We start from the raw sequence: 15,437 nt of genomic DNA, 5'->3' as shown, positions 1-15,437 counted from the left end.
TCAGCGCTAATTGCGGAGTAATCGAAAAATAATTACATCTATGAAGTACGCGCCCTATTTAGCGATACAGATATTTATTCGGATAATTTCATTGACCAATCAGGGAGAAGATTTTTTTTTTTCCTCGATTGAATCAAATTGAACGCTACGAAGTATATGTAATGTCAAGTGGAATGCATCCTTTTTTTTTTTTTTTAGAACAAATTTTTTCACGCATAACCGAATTTTTACACAAGACTAATAATTTCCGTCTTTAATATTAAAATTTGTTGGAGATATTTTTACGCGAGAAATATTGTGTACGCGTGATAAAAAGTTACGTTGTGTGTTACGGCAATTAATTCCCCAAAATGCAAATAATTTACCGAAAGAATTGGTCTGTGTTGTTTTTAATAAATGATCGAAATCAAGCAGAGGAGCAGGGAAATTTTTCGAATAGAACGTCAACAGATCTTTTTTATTTTCGACTTTTAACCAAATGTCTATATACGCAACTTTCATATGTTATTTATTTATATAATTAATTAGAGGGGAAAAAAATATTATTCATATATTGAAAAAAATATAACAAATGCATCAAGGCACTCACCACGAAAATTTGAGAGCAGTTACCAATTATGTTAAATATAATGTGTACGACAAGCGAATGCGTAAAATGGTCCGGTGCGTTCACAAAAATGACGCGCGACTCTTTTTTATCTTTCGCGCGCACAAACTATACAAATAGATTATATAAATAATAATTAATATTCTTTAAATATTATAGAGAAGTGTGATCATCCGAAGCTGCGTAACATCACACACACATAGACACCTACTTAATACATGCTCGACCATACTCGATTGCGCGCACCGTTGTGCGCATCGTTGTGCGCATGAGCAGGAATAGAGCAGAAGAATCAGTGAAAGCAACTTGCAACTTGCAACCTACTTCGCGATTAGTCGACAGTGAGGCATCATGGCCATCGGTTAGCATCGGCGCGTTACTTAGAAAATTCGCTGTGATATAGACGATCTCGCATCGTGAATTATCCGTCGCATTTCTCGTTCGGACGATTCTTGGAACGTCGATTTTTCGTCACGTAACGACGTCAAGACGCGAATGACACGATGGTGAAATTGACCGAAGAGATGGTCGTGGCTCGCACACGAGTATCCGACTTCTCCGCCGTGAAGAAACTCAATTGCTGGTGAGTATTTACATCAGGTCGCTTTAACGGTATAACCTCCATCGCGAATTAATTCGAGCGACGACTCGGTCGTCCCTTGAGCGATTAACGCGTTCGCATTCACCCGTGCGAATAAAATCGTAAAAACAGGCTTATCAAATTCTCGTGTCTACTATGCTGTGCTGTGGGAAAAAAAAAAGGATTATGTATATGATCAGCTAAGCGTGACTAATTACTATTCCCTCGAGACACGTGAAAGAATGGATGGAAAAAAAATTGCGAATTCCATGCCTAGACTAGTCTTCGCACACTCAAATGTAAATGTAACACGGAGTAAATGCGTGATAGCACGTATAAAATTTGACCTCCCATCTCTATTTCGAAATTAATATACATAATAGATAAATTGTAACAATATCACTAGTGCGCTGCATCAATGTATATATCTTTTGTACAGGGGAACAGAATTAACGGATGTTAACATTTTAAGAAAGATGACAAATGTAGAAGTGTTGTCGTTAAGGTAAGCAAAGACTCATTAAAATTATAGTATAGCTAATTATCAATGTAAAAAAAAAAAGATTGAACAAATCTGTAAAATTTGATTCGTTATAATATTAGTATGCAATTTTAAATTAAGAGCATAATTTTCTACAATGTTTATTAACAACTAATTTATTACGAAGAAATTACTGAAATTACCCTATTTCATCATTGTGATCTAAGATATTTTTTATCTTACAAAAACATAGAAGCTGCAATGTATTCCTACTTTGGACACGATTGTATTAAACTCATGGTCACAACCCACAATCTCAAAAGTTGTTCTGCCCACACGTGCTTTGAATTCATTGTGATTCATCTGAGTCATTTGAAAATACAGATGCATATGTATATCAAGATCTGTATTTGATGTATCTGAAATCCACACAAAAGCAAAAAAAGCTTTTATTTTTTATTTTTTACGCAATAGCAAATACATCATTATAAAGGGTATGCTATAAAATTAGTTTTGAAAGTATAGTCAAAATTAATTTAAACAAAAGAGAGAAATAAAAATGTATATGGCAGCCTTCTCTAATTTTATAAAAATGTAGAAAACTATATACAACTTTTTAATAAATTTTAATATATTATAATTTCATTAATTTTATAAAGATTATGTTTTACTTACATTTTTATCAGTTGATTATATCATAATTACAATAAGACATGTAATTTTGGTAAGAAAAAAATTATTTCTTTTTTACATGATATTAACAAATAAAAAGAACATACATAAAATGAACATACACAGTAACATAGATTTCTCTTATATCAATAAAACTTGATTGATTTATTACATATATATGTATGTGTATGAAATAAGAAATTGAGTTGATAAAAATGTTTTATAAATTTTCCTCTAAATTATATATATATATATATATATATATATATATATATATATATATATATATATATGTATTATATATAAACTATTGATAAATTATATACACTATGTATGTGAATTGTTACAAGAAGATATTACTAATATTAATATATTTCATTGTTTAAAATAAAGCTTTATAGTTTGAAAATGTTAATTTAATTTATTTTCAGCATAAATAACATTAAAACGCTTGCTGATTTTCAATATTGCCACAAACTTCAGGATTTATTTATACGAAGGAACAACATCAAAGATTTGAATGAAGTTTGCTATCTCCAAGGATTGTCTAATTTACGAAATTTGTGGCTTGGTGAAAATCCATGTGCAGAGAAAGAGGGGTAAATATTTAATATACACGGTCTGTCTCAAAAGTTTCCAAACTATTTTCGTACGGTATTAATAGCAGAATAGTAGAATTTGTTGAATGTTGGCTCTTTGCTTCGAGTGTCAAAGAGATAACTTCACTTCTGCCTCTATGGTAAATCAGCTGTGGGATCTCGATCAAACTTACCATAATTTTTAATGAAACTTCTATAAAGACAGCATGACCTTGATTAAATAGATAGCACTACTAATACTGTCTATACGAAGAAAATTCGGAAACTTTAGGGACAGACCGTGTAGTAGATTATTTTTAAAGAATAGTCTTTATAGTTTGTTCGCTGTAATGTTGGCTACAATACTAATTCTTTGCTTATTTATGTGAAAGAAAACTTTCCAAGAGGCATATGAGGTGGGGATCGGCATTCGATTCCGAAACCTATCAACTATGAATCGGTCGTTCCTATACGAAATCATTCATTCCAATATAGATAAAATTTCCTGATCTATATTATTTCGACAGATATCGATTAGCTGTACTGCGAGCTTTGCCAAATCTTGAGAAGTTAGATGATAAAGTAGTATTACCTGAAGAAGTGCAAACCGCGATGGCAATAGGTCGACCTTTAATACATCCTCTCGAAATGGATGCTTCTCCACAATCAGATGTAGTAACTCCAGAAGTAAGAACAAACTTCTTCTTCTTCTTCTTCTCTCTCTCTCTTTCTCTCTCTCTCTCTCTGTTTCTCTCTAGAAATGATATCTAATAACAAAAAAAAATGGTAAATAGTAGAATGCTAAACTATATTCTCACATATGCATTTAATATTTATGTTATTTTATCAACTATCTCAAATATTATTTTGTGTGCTTTACATCTTGCAATTAATAGATGCATATTTAACCATTATTAAAATTTACTTGTATCAACAGCAAATTATATACATATAAAATCAATAAAATTCATTTAAAAAAAGTTTTTACATATATCTTAAATATATCTTTAATCATCATTATAAATGCTAAATGACATTTATACTAAATTAGGATATTACAATTGAATACATTGAAGAACCTGAATTGGAACGTCCTAGGAGATACAGTTCTTCTAGTGATCAGGTAATGTTAATAATTAATGCATACTTTTACTGATTTTTCTTCCCATCCATTAAAAGATTTGATAACACAAAAGATGTTTGTTATATAACAAGTATAAAGTGGAATAACATATACATATGTAGAACTGTGTTTTCAGAGAAGTTTTGATGAAACACAACACACTCGTGAAGAATTTGACCCTGACAGAAGAAATGCAAATTATAATGCATCATCATCCCATCATTACTCACAAAATAATCAGTATACATATGAGGTCAGTCATGCGCATCATTCATATAATAAGAGTAGAAATAATATCATTTTCAAGAGTAAATAACTGCTTATTAATTGAATGTATTGGTATTATTTTGAGAAGTTTTTTTATTGTCATATAATACAGTTTCTCTTTAATATTTTTATATATTATTCTGTAGCAAAAAAATGTACCTTATTCATTAACCTGATATTATCAGTATATTGTAATAATTAATTAGATAAAAAAAAGAGTTAGCAACTCAAGTGCAACTTAAACTTTTAAAGTCTATCTTATTGCTTGATTACACTAACAGCTACAAAATGGACAATCAAAGAATCAGAGCAAAGATGACACTATGTGTACAGAGTCACGCAGCAACAATGAGACTGTGGCCACTAACACTCTTGAAATATCCAAGGTACATTTGCTATAGATGCACATTGTCTATACAAAAAGTGTAGTAGTTATTAGTTTCTCAAATAATTTGATGGTCAAGTACATGTGTGTGATATTTGTAATTGTGCAGTTTTCATCATTCATATCGTATCCATAACATAAATGATATTTTAAAATATATCAATTGTCATTATTAACAAGTATAAGTAAATAAAACCTCCATTTTATATACATATAATATTCATATCTCATGTTTTTTGGCTATATATGACTGTATGGCTTGATTTAGGGAATATTTAATAACAAATAATTTATGTCTTTTTTATTGCTATCATCTAATCATATCTTATCCTGTGTATGGCTTCAGTAAAACGGAAAACAGATGATATAACTTATAATACTAACTAACAAAATAAAATTTATAGGACTCGTGTATATATTTGTCCTGAATTTTAAAAAACAATATTTGAGAAATATAATTACATTAAAAGTTACAAGATTAATTATTTGTAGTATTGATTTTTTGTAATTATACAGTACAATATGAATATATATAAATTTATCAAATAAAACATGATAGTTTTACATATATGAAAAATCTTATTTGGATTAATGAATTTGTGGCTAAATCTCATTATATTATTCAGGACATTATTATATTCCTACATATGGTATATTCAAAATAAATAGAAAATATTAGTTTTTTTTTTTTTTTTTTTTTTTTTTATATTATTTGTTAACATTTTTATTCCAATAATATAATGAAATTTCTATGATTGTAAATCAGTTTTCTTTTGAATACAATTTACATACTATAAATATTGTTGATACTTATAGAAAATAATATTTTAGGATTATGATGACAGACCATTAGTACGACATAATGGGGATTATGATGAAAGACGAGCTTACTCTGAGTATGGTGGAAACGAAGTATCTCAGCGCATCTATACACCAACATCACAACGTACACAATATACTGTCAATGAACTTGCAGATGATAGACGTAATGACAGAAATAATTATAGCTATGATGAGAGAACAAGAGTAGAATACGAGGACTCATCTCAACCGCCGACACTGCAAACAAGAAGGATGACTATTCATCATAATGAAAGGGTAAGATTGAAATAAACTGTATATTATTTTTCATCTTATATTAAGCACAATACAATTATAATATAGCTAAATATATATTATTGTAATATAAAACGTTGCACATTTAAAAGTTTTCTTACTAAAATTGATATTTTAATATTTTCTTATTTAATATTTGCAGGAAGATATGGCTCAAATACCTGGTTGGGTAAGACATTCAGAAAAAGACAAATGCAGAACTCAATTTCACTATCACAGACGGCCAGTAACGAGGGTATGCTTTATGTCATTATTTTAAACTAAAGTACACATGTCTATGAAATTTGAAATATTTGTAACATACATTTTTCTTTTTAGAATTCAAATATATTATCCGCTGTGCTGTGTTTGGTCAAAGAGTTGGATTATCCAAGCTTAGAAGTGGTAGAAATGGCCGTTAGAAATCGAATGGATGAATTAGAAGAATGATGTTTCTGACACCGTCCCCAAAATCCACAGGGGACGGTTGCTTTCTCCGAAATCGGCAACATGTCTTCTGTTCCGAGCCCAGAATTCTCCGACTCGCTCGATTCTACGATAACTTTTAACCAATATGCTAATAATAATGAGAATTACAAAAATGACAAACATCATTTTGACCGTCAGTTATTCGAAGAAAATAATGATAAATGTCAAATTCGACGAAAATGTGCCGAAAAAATATGCTCAACAGACAACTTGAAAACAGTATCAATCGATCCTAGCCCAAAATTATTCGGAAATAATCAATCTATACATAAAATTAAAGACTCTATATTGGACAATTTATCGTCGAAAGAGAAAAAAACTAATGATGTAAGACGAGTAGCAAGCAGTGACAGCATTCCTCGTGGTTACAATAATGTCATTTTGAACCAGGGATGCAGAGTTTTAAGCCAAGACTGTGTAAGAAGAACAAAAAGCCCAGATATTAGAAATACAATTACACCACTTCGCTATATTCAGTCAGCAAAAGGAACATGGACCTATAATTTGTAAGTTGGATTAAAAATTTGATGAATTATAATCTTTCTGTCCTGAAATAATAATCTAAAGCGAATATTAGTAGAAATAATCTTTTTCATAAAACAAAAAATAAAAAAATAAAAGAAATTTCAGTTAGTAATTAATACAAGATTTATGATTGTAAAGTTGATCTCGACATGCTACTTGTCAAGGGAAAAAAATCTATGTAAAATTTATATATGATTGTGATATTTCTGCAAGATATGAAGAGACAAATCTAATTATCTTTTTGTATTATGCATATATATATATATTTAAAAAGTTGTAATTGCCATTTCTGTTAATAAGAAGTGTTAAAGAGTCGAAACTAAAGAAATCTTTAGTTTAAAATCTCATAAATCTGATGATTGATATATGAATAATTTTATTTATAATGCTGTTGTTTTTCTAGAATTTTATCGAATTCGAAAATTTGTTAACATGTTTGATTCATTATAGTGTACATGTGTAATTAACAGTTACATAACTTTATCTTGTGCATAAAACATATAAAATCAAAGAGATGAGAGAATTAAAAGCGTTATTAAATATTTTCTAAGCAAAGGAGAATACATTTGATGTTTTTGTGTCAGAAAATTATTTGGATTAATAATCTTTAAAGGTTAATGTTTGAAAAGTGCAATAATTTTTACAATAATATGAGTACATGTATATATGTAGAAAACAATTTCGTACACAAAGAATATTTTATATATATATAAAAAGCTTTAAATGTATATTGTTCACACATAATCTGTTACCAAAACTTCATCTGCATATATTAGTAGTTAAAAATGTGTATATAGATGAACAAGAAATTAATTTCTATAGTATTATTATTTTTGTAGTATCTTAATTTTATTATTTGATTGCAAAGATATACATTAATATTTTTCTTTTTTTTAAAAGATCATATATGTAGGATCATGGAAAGTTGTACTTAAAAAACAATAGAATAATAAACAAAAAAACAACAAGGGTAAGATAATTAAAAGAATGTATATTATAAATTATAACTTTAGACTGACAAACAATTGTAGGGCATATTTTTTGAGACAGACCCTTACATTATTTACTAGTAGCTAGTAAAAGTGCAGAAGAAAAAGAAGACATAAAATTTAATCTGCAATACTGTTCCAATCAATGAAACCAAGAAATGATATTAATTAGTTTTAAGATGTTTTATAATAATATAAAACAATGATTTTCTTATTATTCAGAACCGTCCACTCTTACATTACTTTCATATGACTTTCTTTTATATATGATATTATTTTAATGTATATAATTATAAACATTATATATTATTTAAAAATTTATGTAGAGAGAAAGAATTTAACATTCTTAAACTATTAAAAAAAAATGACACATTATAATTGGATCATATAATTGTATCATTGCATTTATACAAAATTATCTTTGAAACCGTTATTCTTGTTAATGTTCTCTATTACATAAATCAAACATCTTGTTAAATTGTTTAAAAAATGATGAGTTATATTTATGTTTTACTCTGGTATATTTAATCTTTACAAATTAATTTAATTTCACATCTTGTTTTAAATATGTAATAATGTCTGCTTCCATTGAAATATTAAATCCATATGTATACTCAATTCCAAAAAGTTAATAATTTGTTTCCTTATTTTTACTTCCTTTTTGAAAAATTATAAACTTTGAATTTGCCCCTTAAGTTTACATTCTGATGATATAATGAAATCTCCCCTAATTTCAAATCATTAAAAGCGAGCAAATCCCAGTTTTCCATCTTACAGATAAAGATATGTCTAGTTTCTAGAAAGTTTTATGTTTAATTCTATTTTTCCCTGTTTATACAGCGCAAAAGATGTGTGTTTTAAAAATTAAAAAGAGAACCAATCACACATGCGGAAAAAGCATATTTGAAAAGTTTTTAGCAATTTTTTAAAATTGTTTAAATTATTATTTTTTGAGGATAACACTTCTATTCTTATTTACAATATAAATTTTGCTGTGTATCTATCTGCTTTTATTCATTTTGATTCATTTTGATCAATTGTACGATAATATTATAATCGATGTACAATTCCATCCACTTTTTATCAATTCATGGGTATTCATGGATACCAATTTCTGACGGTTTTATATATATAAACTATTATATAAATAAATAATTCATCTTTTATTAATACTTTTTAATATTACATTTTTATATTTTCTAGATACCTATTAAAAATTCCATATATATATATATATATAAAATAAAATGTCAACATATTACACTGATTTTTTGTACATTTTTATTTCTTAATGGATTTTCGTTGAAAAATTCTTGTATATTTATATGCAAAGAAAAATCATGAATATCTTCGCAAGAAAACACAGACACTGTCACGCAATTGGCTATCGAATAGAGAATTTCTAGTTCCGAAAATTTTTCCATTTGATAACCCAATCGTGTGTTTATGTATGTTCTTACTGGAAAGCATTCCATAAAAAGACACCGTAATATAAGATTATATATTTGTATTAGATATTGGTTGATTTTTCTCCATTTTTCTGTATATATATATCATATATATAAATTTTTATTTTGATGATAAATGGAATAAATTATTCACTGTATAGGATTTTATTAAACTTATGATGGATGCCCTGAATTTATATAGCTCATCTGTTACTTATATCAGTTGTCAATATGACTCAGATTCAAGCTCGTAAACCATAATGGGGTATCTGTCAAATAATATATTTTTTCTATTAATTTGGATTTTTACGGCCTTTTCACCGGTAATTTACGCGTATTATCGATTAATATTCTAGACTTACATGTTTCTTAGTATGTCAGGAACATTTATAAAAACATTTTAAAAGAAAGAACAATATATGCGCGTAGAGCAATGTTTACCATATATCAGTGTTGACGATAATTAATGTGACATCATTTTAGTCTTGACATTTAATAATTTGTTATAAAAATTTATATACATATGCATGCTTATATACTAACATTTAATTGTTACAAATTATAAAAGTTTATACATACACATAATGAGTGCATTAACAATATTAACATTGTACTAATCTGTTATATTTTCAGACTGCTGCACATTACTGTGTATGGGGTCAGTGTGAATCATGGGAATATTGTTGCGCTGAAAATGTATGTTGCAGCAACAAAGAAAATTATAATATATGGATCACTGTGTAAATATAGCATATTCAATTTGTAAAACATGAAATCATATCTTAAATATGATTAAAGCTAATTCATTGAAATTTCAACAGGATGATCATAGCTGGAATTGTAATCGGAATGGTATTGGCTGGTACATGTCTCTCTTACAATCTCCGTCGTATTTATCTGTACCTGCAACAAAGATACTATGGTATTAATCCTGTATCAGTGCCATCAGAATTCGAATCTGATGGAAAATCAATAAAGATTTCATTTCAGGAATAAAATATCTAAATAATTTTTTATTGGACCAAATTTCTAATATATAATTTTTAAATGTAAACACAGTAAATTAAATCTCTCATATATCTTTAATAATTTATTTCTACATATTAGAATGTATTAAATAAATTGTAATTGTGTTTAGGCCATTTTATTTATTACATATATCCTCTTTCAATTATTTAGTACTTGTTAGTAATTTTCACAATTTTTTGTATACTTGTGTCAAAAATACACAGATACATGCCATTTTATATATCATCCATATTATGTTTCCATTCAAGTATCTTATCACTTATTTTAAAAGCGTTCCAATTTTCATCCATTTTTGGAGTTCGAGGTTTAGTGTGCACAGCCTCGCAAATTTCCTTTGTATTCTCAGGTATAAAAAAATCAGAAAGTTTTGGGGTAATATCTTTTTGCCGTGGTTCTGGATCTTTACTTCTTGTAATAGTAGATGGTAACTGTTTTTCATCTATGTTTAGATCTACTAAATTTTTATAAATTACCTCATCCAATGGAAAATCCAGTGCTGTAGAAATCTATTGCAAAAAAATATTTTCAAATTTTAATATATCTAGAGTAATTGTAAGATGATTCATTTTTCTTATAAAAAAATCTTACCTTTCCATTTACAAAACTCTTTTGTGCTAATGGCAAATGATCGATATCTGTGACAATCTTCTGTTGTTTAAGTTCTTTCAGTTTATTAATAGTGCATGCAATGGAATTATATTCTGGTCGTGCCAATTCTTCTGCAGCAACATCTAATGTAACGTTACGTCTTTTATTTGCCTCACTTGCTTTTAGATCACTTTTCTTTTTGTGAGAAATTCCTGGCCCCACAGAAGTTTCAATTTTAGGACCTGATATATTACGTAATATAGTTTTTTTAACTGGAGATACTTTATTTTTTGCTGCAATCTTGTAACATGGCATAACATTTGGTGTAACGGATTTTGCATTAATTTCGACCGTTTGATTCCTTGTTTTTTTCATAATGCTTGGTGTAGATTTTGTCATCTTTAGACTTTTAGAATCCTTAGTACCTATTTTCTGCATATTCTTACTTGTAGGAAGCTTATAGTTTCCAGTTTGTGTAACTGATTTTGTACAATGAGAGCTTTCTTTTTTTGATTTGCTTATATCTTTACTAGATACAACTTTTTTCAGTTTTGTATCTCTGTTTTCTTTCCCCTTTTGTTGCATACTTTCTTTGCGATCTTTTAAAATATTATCATGCGAACTTTTACCAGGTGTTAATATGTTGCAGTTTTCTATTATATTCTGAATGCCATTTGTATTACGTAAAATGTTTGAGGTCTTGATATTTGAAACATTTTTGTTAGATAGACATGTACTTTGAATGTTTTCAGATGTAATATCACTGCAATGTGTCGAGATCTCTGTTTGATAATTGTGCTGCAATACATCTTTGTTGCAAACAGTTGTCAATTTCTTAGGATCCACAATTTTAACAGGTCTCTTGAGAGTTACGATACTCTTAATTTTTGGACCGTTTGTTTGCAAAACTGTTTTCTCTTTACAATATTCAACGTCCTCCTCCTTGTTTTGTACATTGTCAGAAAATTGGGAGAATCTAACCTTCGGTCTTGAAATTGCTTTAATATCTTTCGACATAGCTAATAATTTTTATGAATCCAATTACAATAATCGTTATACGAAAAATTTCAATAAAAAAGAAAAACAGACCTCTAAACACATTTTCCTCGCGCTCGTTATTAAAATCGTTATTAAAAGCGTCATAAAATGTATCAAATCAAACATACAAATGTTAGATTATAAAGGATTTAATTGTAAATTTCGTTCGCGTAACAGTTCTTATAAAGGTTCTTTAAAGACAATTTTTTTTTTTACGGTAACCCTAAATATAATTCGACTCACTTTTGTAATGCCGCGCAAAACGTGAAATTTAAATTTTATTCATGTTTGAATGACGAATCTGATTGGTGGCGAAGCACGTGAAACAGTTGCAATATTCCATTCGATTTGACCAATCTCTGCTTCTTTTAATTTCTCCATGTTTCCCAGAACAAAATGTCACACGATTGGCTATCAAATAGGGAAATTTTCGGGATTTTTAAAATTCTTTATTTGACAGTCAATAATGTAACATTGTGTTTACTTATGTTTTCTTGCTGGAAAGTTCCCTATATCTCTAGCATCGCTAGTTTGAGATTGGTGGCACTGAATACTAAGCATCTGTACGCCAAGTTTCAATTTGAAAGATAATAACGGTTTCTCACGTAAAACTTCGTATATATATTATATTACGAGCAGTTTGTGTAAAAATGAAACCCGCGTAAGTATTGTAATGTAAAATTGATTATTGTATTCAGGCACATCATGTCAGATAAACAACGTAGATGATGCATGAATATTCGTATATCTATTTTATGAAATGAGAAAAACCGCAAAACAAATATGTGCATCTTTCACGAATCTTGTTTCAGACGTTCGAAAACTCCAGCTCGTAAGCCAGTTAATCGGCCGAAAGGATCGAATATGATATCTAAGGATCCCGTGCAAGTTTACTGTCGTTTACGGCCAATGCAGTTTCCGACAGATTTATCATGCATGAGAATTACCTCTAACACGACGCTAGTCGTAACACCGCCAGAATCAGCAGTCAACTTTCGTACTATAACTAATAAAGAGATACAAACGACGTTCAGTCATATATTTACACCCGACGCAACACAAAAGGAGGTATTTAAAACAATTGCTCTTCCTCTTGTTGAAAATCTCATTCATGGAAGAAACGGTCTGCTGTTTGCTTATGGTGTTACTGGCAGTGGAAAGACATATACAATGACTGGAGAATCACAAGATGCTGGCATCATGCCTCGCTGCCTGGATGTCATTTTCAATACCATTACAAATTATCAAACAAAAAAGTTTGTTTTTAAACCGGATAAATTGAATGGTTTTGATGTGCAAAGCGAGGCTGATGCTATGTTAGACAGGCAACATGAACTTCACGCGGGTATATCGCAAAGAACTGGAAGACTTGGCAAACAGTAAGTTTCTATATTTAATATGTAGAAATTAATATATGTATTATTAATGTTCAATAGGATTGTATAACAATATATTCTATATTTTATGACAGTCGTAAAGTGGACAGCGATGGAGATAGTAATCCAACAGTAGCACATGAACGTAATGAATCGCAAACTGTGATGATTGAACCAGACAATGCGTATGCTATATTTATAACATATGTTGAAATATATAATAACAATGTATATGATCTGTTAGATGAAGATGATATTAGATCCAAGTAAGTATATTGTGAGAGAAATAGAATTAACAGATTTGATACATATATTTAAAGCAAATCTTTTTAATTAACATAGGACACTACAGAGTAAAATTGTCAGAGAAGACGGTAACAAAAATATGTATGTACACGCTGTCATAGAGATTGAGGTGAAAAGCGCAGAGGAAGCTTTTGAATTGTTCCAACGTGGACAACGGAAAAGACGCGTTGCTCATACAGCATTGAATGCAGAATCGAGTAGATCCCATAGTGTTTTTACGATTCGACTTGTACAGGTATTATACTATTTTTTTTACTTCTTACAGCATCAGAATTATTTTAATCTACAAGTGTTTATAATATTCTCTGTTATTTTAGGCACCTTTAGATTGTGAAGGTGAACATATAATGCTAGATAAACGAATCGTGTGTGTGAGTCAATTATCTTTAGTAGATTTAGCAGGTAGTGAACGCACGAATCGCACTAAAAATACTGGTCAACGTTTACGAGAAGCAGGTAAGACATTCGTGTTTGCTATTTTTATGGGATTTAGGAAAGCATTTAAATGATAAATGTACATAATATTTAGGGAATATTAATAACTCGCTGATGACTTTGCGCTCATGTCTGGAAATTTTAAGAGAAAATCAAAACCAAGGTACAAACAAGATGGTACCTTATCGGGATTCCAAGCTCACGCATTTATTTAAAAATTATTTTGATGGTGAAGGACAGGTCAGAATGATAGTCTGTGTAAATCCAAGAGCAGATGACTATGATGAGACAATTGTAAGTAGTAAATAATTGAATCTATTTATTAAAAAATGTAATTACCATTAATTTCTTAAAAATGTATATTTAGCAAGTCATGAAGTTCGCGGAAATGACTCAAGAAGTGCAAACCGCGCGATCAAATCCTGTAAAATTGGATCTTGGTTTTACTCCTGGAAGGAGACAAGCAAATAAGGTAATATGAAAATCTGTATAGCTATAATCAGACTTTATCATTTAGAAATAACATAAATTTTTTTCCTTTCAGATATTCAAAGAAGCAAGAAGTAAATTAGAAAAAGAGGGACGACCAGAAGCTGCTGATTTAGACATTGATTTAGGCTTAGTATACAGGTATTGCAATTTAGGTCTAATTCAAGAAAATTTCTCTCAATTTTATAAATTATTGTATAATATTGAGTAATTAATTACATATTTAATTACATTTTAGTTTGGGTGGACCATTTCCTCACTTGGAAACCTTTAATTCAGACAATGATCAAATAATACATTCCCTAATACAATTCCTAGAACAACGTATCGAGAAGCGCAATATACTGCGTGTAGATTTACAAAAGAAACGTGAGACGCTTTCTCGTTCAGTTTTAGTAAACTAAATGTCGCAACTAATATCGCTATCTAAGGTGTGCTCTAATAAAATATTTATTTTGTTTATAGAAGAGGATTTCAGAAAAAAAATTGTAATAACAGAGCAAGAAAACGTAAATTTGAAAATCGAAGTTGCTTCATTGAAAGCTGCAAATACACAGCAAAAGAGAAAGGTATACATATCTTTAATAATATTATTGTGAACAAAATTAGAATATATTAATCGTATTTTAAATTTTTAGATATCTGCATTTGAAGGACACCTCTGCAAAACGGAAACGCAAATTGATACTCTTCTGTGTAAATTAAACTCTGCTAATGAGACAATACGCAGTTTGCAGCAAGAAGTAGGTTTAATATTATATTTGTGTGTGTGTGTGCGCGCGCGCGCGCGTGTACGTGTGCGTGTCATTACAATTATTTAAATAACACGATCTTTATATATAGATAAGAGATAGAGATTTGACATTAAATCAACGTTTGATAGACAAACAAAGAGTAAAGCAGAGATATAATACAAAGATGCAAGCTGAGACAGATA

The 15,437-nt window shown here is 29.2% G+C and overlaps 4 protein-coding genes across 6 annotated transcripts in view; 3 read left to right on the top strand and 1 right to left on the bottom strand.

The window, feature by feature from the left end:
* Window positions 1-908: 908 nt before the first annotated feature.
* On the top strand, window positions 909-8,301 carry LOC138933399 (cilia- and flagella-associated protein 410). Of its 3 annotated transcripts, XM_070296067.1 has the most exons (10): window positions 909-1,190; window positions 1,627-1,692; window positions 2,772-2,939; window positions 3,446-3,605; window positions 3,970-4,041; window positions 4,178-4,294; window positions 4,590-4,694; window positions 5,525-5,791; window positions 5,952-6,044; window positions 6,128-8,301. In XM_070296067.1, exons 1-10 carry the CDS (start codon window positions 1,111-1,113, stop codon window positions 6,236-6,238), a joined length of 1,239 nt encoding a protein of 412 aa, XP_070152168.1. In that variant the 5' UTR covers window positions 909-1,110; the 3' UTR covers window positions 6,239-8,301. The 3 variants fall into 3 exon arrangements, with proteins under 3 accessions (XP_070152168.1, XP_070152169.1, XP_070152170.1); XM_070296068.1 differs by lacking the exon at window positions 4,590-4,694 and having other exon boundaries at window positions 910-1,190; XM_070296069.1 differs by lacking the exons at window positions 4,178-4,294; window positions 4,590-4,694 and having other exon boundaries at window positions 912-1,190; window positions 6,128-8,300.
* A 1,157-nt stretch (window positions 8,302-9,458) lies between these two features.
* On the top strand, window positions 9,459-10,332 carry LOC138933172 (uncharacterized). The gene is made up of 3 exons (XM_070295720.1): window positions 9,459-9,562; window positions 9,873-9,979; window positions 10,061-10,332. The coding sequence occupies exons 1-3, from the start codon at window positions 9,500-9,502 to the stop codon at window positions 10,233-10,235; spliced, it is 345 nt and encodes a 114-aa protein (XP_070151821.1). The 5' UTR covers window positions 9,459-9,499; the 3' UTR covers window positions 10,236-10,332.
* On the bottom strand, window positions 10,318-12,074 carry LOC138933171 (uncharacterized). Its single transcript, XM_070295719.1, has 3 exons — window positions 11,946-12,074; window positions 10,857-11,875; window positions 10,318-10,774 (listed from the first exon to the last, which is right to left on the bottom strand). The coding sequence occupies exons 2-3, from the start codon at window positions 11,871-11,873 to the stop codon at window positions 10,484-10,486; spliced, it is 1,308 nt and encodes a 435-aa protein (XP_070151820.1). The 5' UTR covers window positions 11,874-11,875; window positions 11,946-12,074; the 3' UTR covers window positions 10,318-10,483.
* Window positions 12,075-12,468: 394 nt separating this feature from the next.
* Window positions 12,469-15,437, top strand: part of LOC138933382 (kinesin-like protein KIF23) — a 4,803-nt gene continuing 1,834 nt past the window's right edge. Inside the window, exons 1-12 of the mRNA XM_070296040.1 lie at window positions 12,469-12,555; window positions 12,707-13,273; window positions 13,366-13,536; window positions 13,613-13,811; window positions 13,894-14,032; window positions 14,106-14,305; window positions 14,379-14,483; window positions 14,556-14,641; window positions 14,739-14,869; window positions 14,966-15,069; window positions 15,139-15,243; window positions 15,344-15,437. The exon at window positions 15,344-15,437 is cut by the window's right edge and continues 53 nt beyond it. Of these exons, the coding sequence (XP_070152141.1) occupies window positions 12,545-12,555; window positions 12,707-13,273; window positions 13,366-13,536; window positions 13,613-13,811; window positions 13,894-14,032; window positions 14,106-14,305; window positions 14,379-14,483; window positions 14,556-14,641; window positions 14,739-14,869; window positions 14,966-15,069; window positions 15,139-15,243; window positions 15,344-15,437 (1,912 nt within the window). The 5' untranslated portion in view covers window positions 12,469-12,544. The remainder of the gene's footprint in view (window positions 12,556-12,706; window positions 13,274-13,365; window positions 13,537-13,612; window positions 13,812-13,893; window positions 14,033-14,105; window positions 14,306-14,378; window positions 14,484-14,555; window positions 14,642-14,738; window positions 14,870-14,965; window positions 15,070-15,138; window positions 15,244-15,343) is intronic.

This window comes from Polyergus mexicanus, unplaced genomic scaffold (assembly GCF_030449975.1).
Source record: "Polyergus mexicanus isolate NDT 795.1 unplaced genomic scaffold, iyPolMexi1.0 SCAF_5, whole genome shotgun sequence".
Lineage (NCBI taxonomy): Eukaryota > Metazoa > Arthropoda > Insecta > Hymenoptera > Formicidae > Polyergus > Polyergus mexicanus.
Note: the sequence above shows the minus strand (reverse complement) of the source record. Positions and strands in the feature narration are given on the sequence as shown.